At 40.1% G+C, this 12,582-nt stretch overlaps 1 protein-coding gene across 2 annotated transcripts; it reads left to right on the forward strand.

Annotated features, from left to right (window-relative positions):
* The first annotated feature begins 3,606 nt into the window (after positions 1–3,606).
* On the forward strand, positions 3,607–10,487 carry LOC148347751 (sulfotransferase 1C1-like). 2 transcript variants are annotated; one of them, XM_088323659.1, is made up of 8 exons: positions 3,607–3,908; positions 4,050–4,271; positions 4,352–4,480; positions 8,636–8,733; positions 8,816–8,942; positions 9,049–9,143; positions 9,222–9,402; positions 9,591–10,487. In XM_088323659.1, the coding sequence occupies exons 2-8, from the start codon at positions 4,085–4,087 to the stop codon at positions 9,701–9,703; spliced, it is 930 nt and encodes a 309-aa protein (XP_088179785.1). In that variant the 5' UTR covers positions 3,607–3,908; positions 4,050–4,084; the 3' UTR covers positions 9,704–10,487. The 2 variants fall into 2 exon arrangements, with proteins under 2 accessions (XP_088179785.1, XP_088179784.1); XM_088323658.1 differs by having other exon boundaries at positions 3,786–3,983.
* The last annotated feature ends 2,095 nt before the right edge of the window (positions 10,488–12,582 follow it).

Below are 12,582 nucleotides of genomic sequence, written 5' to 3' on the forward strand. Positions count from 1 at the left end.
CTCGTTACCAAGGAAGTGGAAGCATTAACTTCCGGTTGCTGCAAAGAAGGATACTACCGTAATGCTCATAAAACAAGGGAACATATTTTGCCACTCCAAATACTGTATACAAACACCCAGTGTTCAATAAGACAATAAAATCCCCTCCTTTCTTCTCACCCGACAACCTGAAACACCTCATACGCAATCACTCGCAACAGTTAAAATACAATACAAACAAAATATTCACAAATCGCTTCACATGGTCATAAGCAATGTTCCCTGTAATTTTCCACAGGTCTGAGCGTTCACACAAAGTCGGTGAGCAACCCTTGAAACAACAGTGAGCAACCATAATCCCAAGTGTGGCAAGATAATTCATTATCAAAATGTCCAAAACTTGACATCAAGTTACATTTTGCTGAGTTTCCGGCAATACAAAATTATTTTTCTCTTTTGAATGAATTGACTCATGTACTATTGCAAAGGTTGTACGGCCTACAAACGTCGTTCTTTCTTACAATTCTTTCACAAGATATCCATTTCTTTTTATTTCCTGATATATTTTGTCGCATAATATTAAACATTTTTGGGGGCTTATTGAGTCGGTTGTAAGATACAGAACTGTACTTAATCACATATTTTAGCGGAAGTACAATGTTGGCAACAAGATTCACTTGATATAATTGGAAATTATTTGAATGCAACACAAACATTTTATTCTTTTTTCCGTGTTTTTTTCCGAGCTGTTACTTTTTTCTTTTTGTTCTCTATTTACTTTTTTCCTACATTTCTTTCTTTTCTTTTTTTCTGGCTTTTTTCTAAATTTTTCCTTCTTTTTTTCTCTTCCTTTTGTTTCTTTTTATCTCAGCTTTTCACTAATTTTTCATTTTGGTATTTTTTTCTTTTTTGTTCTATTCCCCCCTTCCTTTAAGACATTTTGTGCATAATTTTACACGATATTTGGTCATGTTGGGATTAAAGAAGCAAAAACAACCCGAAGAGCCGTTTAGAACCCGAAAGAGCCGGTTCCCTTTAGTGAGCCGAGCCGAAGAAGCCGGTTCCCCGACAAACTCTACTAACTTTACTCAACTTCGTTCGACTTCGACTCGACTTCAAAATACCGCATTTAGGACACAACGTCAGGGGAACCCGTGTATTTTTACCTTCATGCACTGTAACTTTGACTTAAGTCGCTTCTTAATTAGTAATTTTGAGCCCTCATTTTTGTACGCTGGCTAGATTTTCTTGTGCGCTGAGAATGTGCGAGCAGTGCGCAATTGCGTACGCGCGCAGCTTAGAAGGAACACTGGTCATAAGGGCACAGACTGGCGGCGCCCATCCCTCTCCAGGCCGTTTTTTTTTCCTGGGGTAGAGGTTTGCTCCACCACATGATACAGATAGTACTAGTTTCCCGTGATACCAGTAGCAGGAGAAGCCTCCTGATCTGACTCAGATACAGCACCTTCATCATTTGACGTGGGTTTCATATTTCAATGATGACTTTACATACTTTGCTTTTGTGACATATTAAAGGCTATTTGTCCTGTGCATGTGATGGTAAGTCGCAGTAAATTAACTCCAGATTAAAATAAAAGAGAATTTTTATCATCTTATGAATAATTTGTAAAGTGTTTAACACTGGATGGCACTGTTTTGTCTAATGCAAACGAAAACCAGGGCCAAATGAGCACAGCGTAGCAGCAAGATGCCAGACAAACACTGCAGCTACTTAGTATGGATTCCTCAATGCAAAAATACAAATTTATCCACCTATGAACATTCTTAAAATGTACACTGGTATGATAATTCATGTATTTTTGTCTACTATTCAAATCAATTTTTATATTTTTTTTACTGAATGTTTTTTGTACCACTAGGAGGCACTAAATATGACACACTGTCCCTTCAAATTAATCAGGAGCAATAATAACCCATAATTGTGATTTCAATAACTATGGGCATTACTGTAACATCCAAATGACGATTAGCCACAGTGGCAACAGTTCTTACAGTTACTAAAAGTACATTTGAAGTTTTAATGCAATATTTTGTTGTCTCACGGTTCCCTTAAAGCCCCGGTGTGTAATGTTTGACCACTAGATGACACTGTATTGTCAAATGCGAACAAAAACCAGTGCCACAGAGCACAGCGTAGCAGCAAGTTGGCAGACAAACATGGTGGCGATCTTAGGTAGGGATTCTACTATGTAAATCCATCCATCCATTATCTGCAATGCTTATCCTCAGAAGGGTCGAGGGGGTGCTGGAGCTGATCCCAACTATCTTCGGGCAGTGGGCAGGGACACCCTCAACTGGTTGTCAACTATGTAAAATAAATCCAGATTTCTCGACCTTTGTTTAAATAGAAAAGTAACATTGGTATAAGAGTTCAGGTAGTTTTGCCTTGTACTTGAATCAATGTTTTTTTTACCAAATTAAAGTTTTTTGTACCAATGGGAAGCACTAAATATTAAACACTGTCCCTTTAACTGCCAGGATCCTAGAAGCACCACTTCCTGTGGTATGTCTTGGGCAATTACAGCCTGGTAGCGCCCATCCCTCTCCAGGCTGTATTATTTGGGTGACAAAAAAAATCCTAAAATCTGCCCTTTTTTCTTCTAATGCAATATTTTTCCTCTTTTATCTTGAAACAATTCCAAAAAATGTGCTTATTTTACATATTGCTGTCTTGCTTTCCGGAAAAAGTTAAAATTTGGATATTATAATGACATTTTCCCAATAACGTGATGTAAATGATTTAAAAAGGGATAAGATTCACTACCAAAACAAAACAAACCCGAATTCAATTTGCTATTTAAAGCCCGTGTGTGTAACTTTTGAACACTAGATGGCGCTGTGTTATCTGGTGCGAGCTAGGGCCAGTGCCACAAAGCACAGCGTGGCGGCTGGATGCCAGAAAAAACATGGCGTCATCCTAAGCGGGGATTCCACTCTGTAAAAAAAATACAAATTTCTCGAACTATGATTTTTTTTTTTTTATAAAAATGAATATTGGTTTGAGAGTTTTTTTAAATTCAATTAGACACTGAAGAAAAAGTACGTATATAAATGTATTTATCGACCCATGTAACAAACTTTATCAACAGTGTTTATGTAGAATTCCATCAGATCATGCAAATACTACATCAGTACACACAAACAACACAATATACTGTAATATAATAGATTTGATTAAATTCCCCTATTTTATTTTAGTCCCGTGATTGTTTTTCCATTGTCTGAACTGCATGAGACAATACAAAATGTTTTCCTGCCTAACGATCGGAATTTAAGATTAAACGTAGGGGGTCGTTTCTCATGAAAACCCAGTTATGTAGAAAACTTCATTGTCCCATTCCAGATGTTTTTAATAACATCCTGCTTTGTGGTCAAAGCTTTCTAAGCTTGTTTTCACAACCCAGTATTGTTTCTGCTCCTGGTAAGACGCCAACTCCAAAAGTTGGAGACTGTCTGAGATCACAAGATGTCTTCTCGTGGATTCTGCAAACTATCCTGCTGCATAAGATTCATGGATAATTTGTTTAACCGTTATTTGATGAGCTTCAACACGGAGTAGAGCGACCCGTGCAGAAAAAAATCTGAGTTTCAGTAGACTGCTTTCAAACACAAGTATGGAAGGAATGCAACAGATCTGTTCAGTGATTTTGGATAAATCCATCAAGCGATTGATTTAAATGACTACAGAGTGGGATTTACACAAGATCCTGCTTGTCTTTCCGACAACTAACACAGGAAATACTTGATAAAGTATCAAGAGGAGGGAACTTACAGTACAGCTGAGGGCTTCTATTCACTCTTGTTTACAGCAAAATGCTGTTGGGCCGGCCCACTGAGAGCTTTTGGACTCGCATGTCAGAGTGGCTGTAAAGCAAACCCACAGGACCTCGCGCAGGCAAAGTCCAGATGTGAGTTGACCGTACTGAAGGGATATCCTTTCCAGGGTTAAAATTTACAGGAAAATCCCCAAGGTTAAGGCCCTGGTAAATATTTGACAGAAGAGGAAAAAGGACTTCTGACAAAACTAACGCAGTCTCATTTTTTGCCAGCAATTCAGTCTCCGCACGATTTTTCAACTCCCGCCATGTCGGAGGACAAGGAGATGACCTACAGCGATTCCATCAAGGAAGCCGGCAGTGCCATGTGTCGCTTCCCACTCATTCCCGTACAAGGAGTTCCTTTAATGAGCTACATTGCGAATAACTTTGAATCCGTCTCAGCTTTTTGTCCCGACGCCTCGGACATCCTCATTGCCACCTACCCTAAAGCGGGTCCGAAGCGTTGCAGATCTTCCCGGCACCTACATGGAACGACATCATTGATGGTGTTCTTTTGCTTGCCTGGGGTTTAGGGACAACGTGGACCCAGGAGATAGTGGATCTGCTTCTTCACAACGGAAATGCGGAGGTTTGCAGACGGGCCACCATACCAGAACGCAGTCCTTTCCTGGAGATCCACAGTCCACCACCGATCCCCTCAGGTATGTAATTTATGTAGGATATCTAACTATATTCTTAAGTGAATGGATGTTGGTAGATAAAACAAAGAACCAAAAGTGTAAGAATGCCAAATTTTTGAATTCTGATGACAATTTTCTCTATCCCTTTTGATTTGATCAAAACTGGGTTTTGCACTCGGTCACCACAGAAACGCTCTAGTCCTAAATAAGGCATTGGCACTAAACAGATGTTGATAAATTCACGTGAAGAAATGAAAAATCCTGACACGGTTTGGTTTTAGCCACAGTTGTTTTTAACCAACTGGTTAGTTCTGGGATCAGGTCCTGGACCAGATCTGGTTTCCAAGACCTAGTCTTATTGTCCCCACTCTGAAGTTGACACTTTGGATCTCTTCTAACAAAGACAGGCTTAGTCTAGACCAGGGATGTCAAACTCATTTTAACTCGGGGGCCACATGATAGAACACACATTCTGTCGGGGGCCGGACTAGTAGATTAAAGAGAAAGAAAAAGAGAAATAAATAAATAAGAGAAAGGGAGGAAAAAGGAGAGAGGGCGGGACAAAGAAAGAAAAAGAGAGAGAGGGAGAGAGCGTGAGAAACAAAAGATAAAAAGTCGTGAGAGAGGGGGAAAAGAAAGGGAGAGGAAGAAAGAAATCCAAAGAGAAATAGAAAGACAGAAGGAGAGAAAAGAGAAAAAGAGCGCAAAGGGTATGAAGAGAGAAAGAGAAAAGAGAGAAAAGGATAAGAGGAAGTTAGAGCAAAATAGGTTGAAAGACACAAAAAGAGAAAGAGACAAAGAGCAACAAATGAAGAGAAAAAGAGAGACACAGAGCGTGAAAGAGACAGAGTGGTAGAAAAGGGGTGGAAAAAAAAGAGAGAAATAAATACAAGTACAGTGTCTTTGTGAGTGGCACCTGGCTTTAGCAACATCAAGTTGACATATTTCAACCTGCAGCTTGTTTTTCTCTTGCGCTTCTCTAAGTGTTGTCTCGTGGGCCGGATTCAATCTCTTAGCGGGCCTGATCTGGCCCATGGGCCGCCTGTTTGACACCTGTGGTCTAGACCTAGTTAGGAACTGGTGCTAAGGGCCTAGTCCTTTGTGATCTGGTCAGGCTCTGTGCTGATCTTTCTTGGTCTCTATTTGGATCTAGCTTTTTGGACTGAAATTTATAAATTTGGATAAAGTCACCAAATGGCCACCTAAACCATGGCCCAACAGAAATACATTAACTTTTGGGACACCTTGTATAAATATATGTATATATATATATATTTACTATGTAAATCGCAAATTCAGTAAAAAATAACAAAAACAAGTCATTTTTAATAGAACAACATACTGTACTGTTCCCCCTTCTGTTTTCTGTCTTCCCATGTACTGGTCTTCGGTGTCAATCCAAACATAATATATCATTTAACATTACTTTAGACATAGGGTTGGAAACCTATGGCTCTTTTCACGAGTACGTATGGCTCGGAGATGAAATAGACCCTGCGCAAAAGAGTTGAAATATCATATCTTACGAAGCCGATAGTCAAATGTGCAAAGTTGAGAAGACACAATTTGGGTTCAGTCCAGTATATATATAGGACACAATTTTAACTGTAGTGTAGTCAAGGTGTCACATCAACGAACCCCATTGTGGCTGTAAATCGCTAAATAATACTTTTTATGGATGCTCATTAAACAATTTGCGTTCATTGTTTGGACACAGGCAGCACGGCAGGGCAGTGGTTAGCGCATGTGCGGCAGAGTTCTGAGGCCGTGAGTTCAAACCCCCTGTGTGGAGTTTGCATTTTCCCCGGGTTTCCTCCCACATTCTAAAAACATGCATGTCAGGTTAATTGGCCGATCCAAATTGTCCCTAGGTGTGAATGGGGGAGTGGGTTGTCTGTCTCCGTGTGCCCTGCGACTGGCTGGCAACCAGTTCAGGGTGTCCCCTGCCCACTGCCCAAAGATGGCTGGGATGGGCTCCAGCACCCCAGCGACCCTACTGAGGATAAGCGGTGCAGATAATGGATGGATGGATGTTTGGACACATTATGATCAAAAGCCACAAAGCATTCATTAAACACCCAGAAGCTATTGCAAAAGCACCTAGAGCAATTTGATTGGGTGAACTGCAGGAATGGGCGGTGAATATGTTGGTGTCCTCTTTTGCAGTATTTTGTGACATTTTTACAAAATAACTCTAAACACACCTTGTTTTGAAACCATGATTTTCGAAAAATGACAAATGTCAAAATAAGCCTCAACACCTTTAAGTAACTCTGGGAGGGAGACAAATTTTAACTGCTATATTTATATCCATATGGGACACAGGCTACACAAAACGAAAATCATCTTACATTACACAGTGAAATAAAATGCGCTGAAGAATTAGCTATTTTCTGGAGAGCGGGTTTAGTGGTTCTGTTGAATTTTGTTATAAAATATATGGTGCTTTCTAATATTTTTCTTAGAGCTCTTTGGGTCAAAGAGGTTCCCGACCCCTGCTTTGGATGTTTAGAATTACACATACAAGGATCAGTTCCTTCTCACTGACCCCATTCACAATTTCCCAGCAACTAACTGGCAACTGATCCGCCGGGATGTGTAGGGGAAAAGGCTTGAGCTTTCCCACGACCCAGTACAGGATCTGCGGTACTGGACACATGCTGATCTGCACCACGTCATCGTGAAAGGTTATTGTGTTTTGGTTACCTTAGAGAGGGACAACATAACAGAGTCGGAGGACGAGGGCCTGCGGTGAGAGGGTTTGATCTGGTCAGCATGTCATCCATCCCTTCAACCTACAAGCACAATCATTTCAACATTGAGAAAATATCCCTTCCTTCAGGGTTCAACAAAAACACAAAATGGTTGTTAAAGAGTACAATATTTGGGTCAACTGAGTATGGTAGCCACATGACACACACATGAAGGCAGTCGTTCTTTTCTAATGTTGCTACAACCCTCATCGTGGGATATAGGCGGGCTTTTTCACTTGTGTCTTTGCTTTACACTTCAATGGCAATACACTATTGGAATGTTCTTTAATGAGAATGTGAAAATCAGGCAGGATCAAATTCTTTTGTTAAAAAGCCGAGATCACACATTTCTGATGCTTGCATCAGAAATCGAAAATGCTGACAACTGTAATTATTTGTTACCCTATCTGAAACCCTAAAGAATATCTTAATATTCTAACGCTTTGTTTGAAACCTTAAAGATGGGGTGTGTAAATTGAGGTGTCCTTAAAACATTTAAAATTAATATGCCAAAACCAGGTGCCTTAGTATGTGTTAAAAACGCCCAACTGAGTTAAAAAATCGCCTATCTGCTTTTATCTTACTTTTATCATCTGTTCCGGTCACGGAGCGCATTAGGCTGGAGGAAAGTAGGCGGGGGAGATGGGGGGAGGAGAGTGATTTCACGTGTGTGCCCGAGCTTTTCTCTTATTCTAAGATGAAAATGGTGAAAGTAAGACAAGGACCGTTTCAAATACAGTCCAAATGCCAACCCAAATCCCCCAAAATATGAAAAAAATAAAAAGTTTATTTGAGCCGATCTAAGAGGGAGTAATTATTTTAGAGTTACTCACACCACCTTTAATGCTACTTAGAATTTTTGTTTTAACACATCTTGAAACCTAACCACAGGTATTCCGAAATATAAAACAGCTTCGATTATTGTTCATCCTAGCTGTACTTAAATATTTTAACAATTTGAAAACCGAATAATAGATTTACATGAAGGGGTTCAAACCCACAGCTTCACGGCCAATTCTGGCCCATTAGGGGGTCCGATTTGGCCGTGAAGGACAAATCGCAAGTTTTAATTGAAAGACTGTTGTTAATAATTTTGCCCCAGAGTGGATGGATGGATAACTTCTCAAATGACCTTCTGAAAAGTGTCTGTTGACAACAATGTAAGTATAAGTCAAGTCATTTTTATTTGTATAGCCCTTTGTCACAAAGAGTCATAAAGTATAAGAATACACGCACAAATTGGGAACTTTTTGGAACTATTATTTATTTATGGACAAATAGGTCAGGGCCATACAGGTCCCCCTCAACTTGAGCTCAAATTTGGCATTAGGTACCCCCTGAACCAATCTGACACCGCTGATTTTAATAAACACTTTTCAAACCTTGCGTAATAACATCAAGTTCACTTGATATGTGTTTTTAGGCCTCGATCTTCTGAAGAAAATGTCTCCCCCAAGAATCATCAAGACACATCTGCCATTTCAGCTGGTTCCAATCGGGTTTTGGGAACAAAAGTGCAAAGTAAGTTGAGAACGCACAACGCGACTAAGATCGACAAACTTTTAATTATAGATGTTTCCGCTCTCTCCTATCCCGTTTTCAGACGATCTATGTAGCGCGCAATGCAAAGGACAACATGGTGAGCTATTTCTACTTTGATCAAATGAATATGACTCAGCCGGATCCTGGACCTTGGGATCGTTACATGTACAAATTCATGCGTGGGGAGTGTAAGTAGAGCACAGTAACTGCAAATTTACCCGCAAACGTACTTGGTGCTAGCTCAGATAGCTGCACAACAGTATACAACTAATAATAAACTAATCTGCTTTGTAGTGTCATGGGGTTCCTGGTACGACCACGTGAGAGGTTACTGGGAGGAACGAGAAAAAAAGAACATTCTTTATCTCTTCTATGAAGACATGAAAGAGGTAGCCGTGATTTATGATTTGTAAAACTGTCAGAGAACTACCAAGATTGTGCACAGCACTGTAAATGACTTTTTCCAGAATCCGAGACGTGAGGTGGAGCGCATTATGAAGTACCTGGACCTGTCGCTCTCTAATGACATCATCAGCCGCGTTGTGGAGCTGACGTCCTTCAAAAACATGAAGGAGAACCCCATGGCTAACTACACCTTCATTCCCCAGGATGTTTTTGACCACTCCATTTCCAACTTCATGAGAAAAGGTCATTTGCCTGATTGGTTAAAGAAAGGAACCTTTCAAAATATAGAAACTTCAGCACCTTAACTCGCATTAGTCTTGATACAGTGCAAGTTATCAAGCTTTTAACGCAAAACCTGTTATCATGCGTGCAAACAAATCTTGGCACGGCGCAATGTTTTCACAAGATTACCTACTTTTTTTCTTCAACAGGACAAGTCGGAGACTGGAAAAATCATTTCACTCCAGAACAGTCTGCAGTTTTTGACGAGGACTACGAGAAGAAAATGAAACAAGTCAACATACCGTTCAGAACAGAGTTGTAACAGACTGAACATTGTTTCAATAGCTTCAACATAAGAGTTATTTCTTTACAGCTGCTTGTTAAGTTCCATTATTTCCTTGCACTATGATAAAACAATACTTTGTTCTACAGTTGCTTTAACCCTCGTGGCGTGCGGGTGCATATTATGTACATTGTTATGCTTTTTGTATGATCAATCAAAGAGAGCATTGAAAAGTAAACACTTGGAAACTCAAATTTCACACGGGTTGCAAAAGCATGTGGATGTTTCAAATCGAATTGTGCTGTAATGTAAGTGTTTTTGGGAGCCAACCACATACTAAATATAACAACAATAATAATGCTAATAATTTTGCCTGCAAACCACTGACTGAGGGCCCATTACGCTGGTATTGCACACCGTGGCGAATCACACACGTGACAATCCTTTGCATTGCTTTGCAGAAACTTATGTAAAGGGACTAAGGGGAAAAGGGGTGGACTGGCCAAGGATGTCTCCAGATCTAAATCCAATAGAACATCTTTGGGGCATTATCAAGCGAAGATCTTGAATATACCCCAACTCGATTATGTTGCCTGGAGAAATGGAAAAGCTTTCCAGTGGCAATTTGTGAGGCTCTGGTGAGATCCATGGCCAGGAGTATTAAAATGGTTAATCAAAATCATGGTGACCAGACAAAATATTGAACTTCAGGATTTTTTACTTAAGGGTGTACTCACTTTTGTTACCAGGGGCTTAGCTACTAATGGCTATATTTTGAGTTTTTTGAGGGGAAAAAATAAATTACACTGCTAAATAAGCTTTACACAGACTTCTTTTCAATGTGTCAAAGCGATGTTTCTTCTGTGTTTTCAATTCAACATTATGATACAGGAATATGAGGAGTGGACTGTACTCACTTTTGTGACATACTGTATGTCTGGATGACTTCATTAGCCTTAAAATTGATTTGTATCATTACAAACATCATCAATTTAAAAACGACTGCTGTGGCTGATATTTGTCGCTTGTGTTAGGGAAAAGTGGTAAGAGGTTCCTGAAACTGGAAGCCAGCGGAACCCTTGACTGGTTGAACTATTGACAGAATAAATAACATGAAAATAATATTGTCTTTATACAAATATCAAACTTCTCGGTTCAATAAATGTCCTTGGGCCTTATATTTATGTACCACCAGATGGAGCCCATGTGCTGCACACAATTGTAATCTTGGACTGTATATAATCAGAGATGAGACTCACGCAAGCGCTGGTTACTTCCATCTTCTTCTACGCTGGCGAGACATGGACTCTCACTGCAAAACTGGAAAAAGAAATCCAGTTCATGGAGATGCAATTCTACAAGTCAAGTGCATTAGTGACACCCTTAATCACAAGGAGTCTCAAAGGGCTGCACAGACAACAGATTACTTTGGCATTAGCTCAGGAGGTAGAGCGCTCGTCTTGGGATCGAATCCCGGCTCCTCCGTGTTACATGTAGAAGTGTCCTTGGATAAGACACTGAACCCCTAATGCCCCCAATAAGTAGGTTGGCGCCTTGCATGGCTGCTCGGCAGTTATTGGTGTGGGAGTGTGTGTGAATGGGTAAAATGTGGAGCACATTGTAAAGCGCTTTGGGAAGTCTTCATTGACTTGAAAAGCGCTATACAAATGCAGATCATTTCATTCATTACTGCAGTAGCAATATTACAATGAGAAACAAATACGATCGATTGTAATTATGCAACAAGTGTAGGAATGGTTTACCCAAACATTTGCTTGTCACAACATTCACTTACTAAGGACACAGTCGCCTAAACAAACATGTTGACACCCAGTTTAAGATAATCAATGACTGTGATGTTGTAGTACGCCCTCAAGGCTTTTTTTTCTTTTTGGGTGGTTAGCGCATTAGCCTCGCCTGCGTGAGTTTCCCCCGGGAATTCTGGTTTCCCCCGACATTCGAAAGACATGCATGGCAGGTTGATTGGTGACTCCAAATTGCCACTCAGTATGAATGAGCATGCGAGTTGTCTCTGTGCTCCCTGCGACTGGCTGGCAACCAGTTCAGGGTCTTTCTGCCCACTGCCCGAAGGTGGCTAAGATAGGCCCCAGCACCAGTCGCAAACCTACTGCTTCGCTGATCATGAAGTATCAAGCCTCTGGGAACGATTTCAGTATGATAAATCAAAACCAAATGTCAGGAATAGCTTCGATCAGATCTTTGTCCGCACATTGAGGAGCCCCCCTTTCTTTGTGTTATTTTGCTTCTTCTATTCAGCAAATTAGTGGGCAGTTGGCTCCCGAGTGACCGAAATTGTGTGATCGCATCATCAAAGCATCAGATGCTGAAAAGCTCTTGCAAAGTTCATGCACCGTTCATGCATATGTTCAGTATTTTTGCAATAAAATATTATTTTGCAGGCAAAGTGCCCTTGTGTTTATGGAAAGCATTGTTGGATAATGCCGGTGTCACAAATGCAAAATAAAAAAAATACAAAAGTGAAAGTTCTGCTTGAAATGCATGCTTTCACAAAAGATGTTTTTTCTCAGAAGTTTTCCTAGAAAGGGGTATTTTCAAAAAACTTCAACTGTTGTTTCCTAAGCAATGGTGAACACTACAAAACATCCATAGCTGACACCCGCACATCCCATTAGAGAGAAACGTCTGGAATTGAATAAGTTTTAAGATGGAGTGAGTTAAAAGGAAAATGTTTATTCAGATCTAAGGTGATCAATAACATTTCTTTATTACATTTTGGGTGTGGCGCTTTTTAAAAACCACACCTTTGGTCGTAGGCCGAAAACAAAGATTTGCAAAACAGGTTTACACTCCATAACCGGAAGGGAAAATTGAACTAGTTTAGAAATACCAGTACAAAGTTAAGATACAATACACATTTGACATTTTTGACATTTGTC

Source organism: Urocampus carinirostris, chromosome 19, assembly GCF_059441175.1.
Source record: "Urocampus carinirostris isolate Australia breed hairy pipefish chromosome 19, RoL_Ucar_1.0, whole genome shotgun sequence".
Lineage (NCBI taxonomy): Eukaryota > Metazoa > Chordata > Actinopteri > Syngnathiformes > Syngnathidae > Urocampus > Urocampus carinirostris.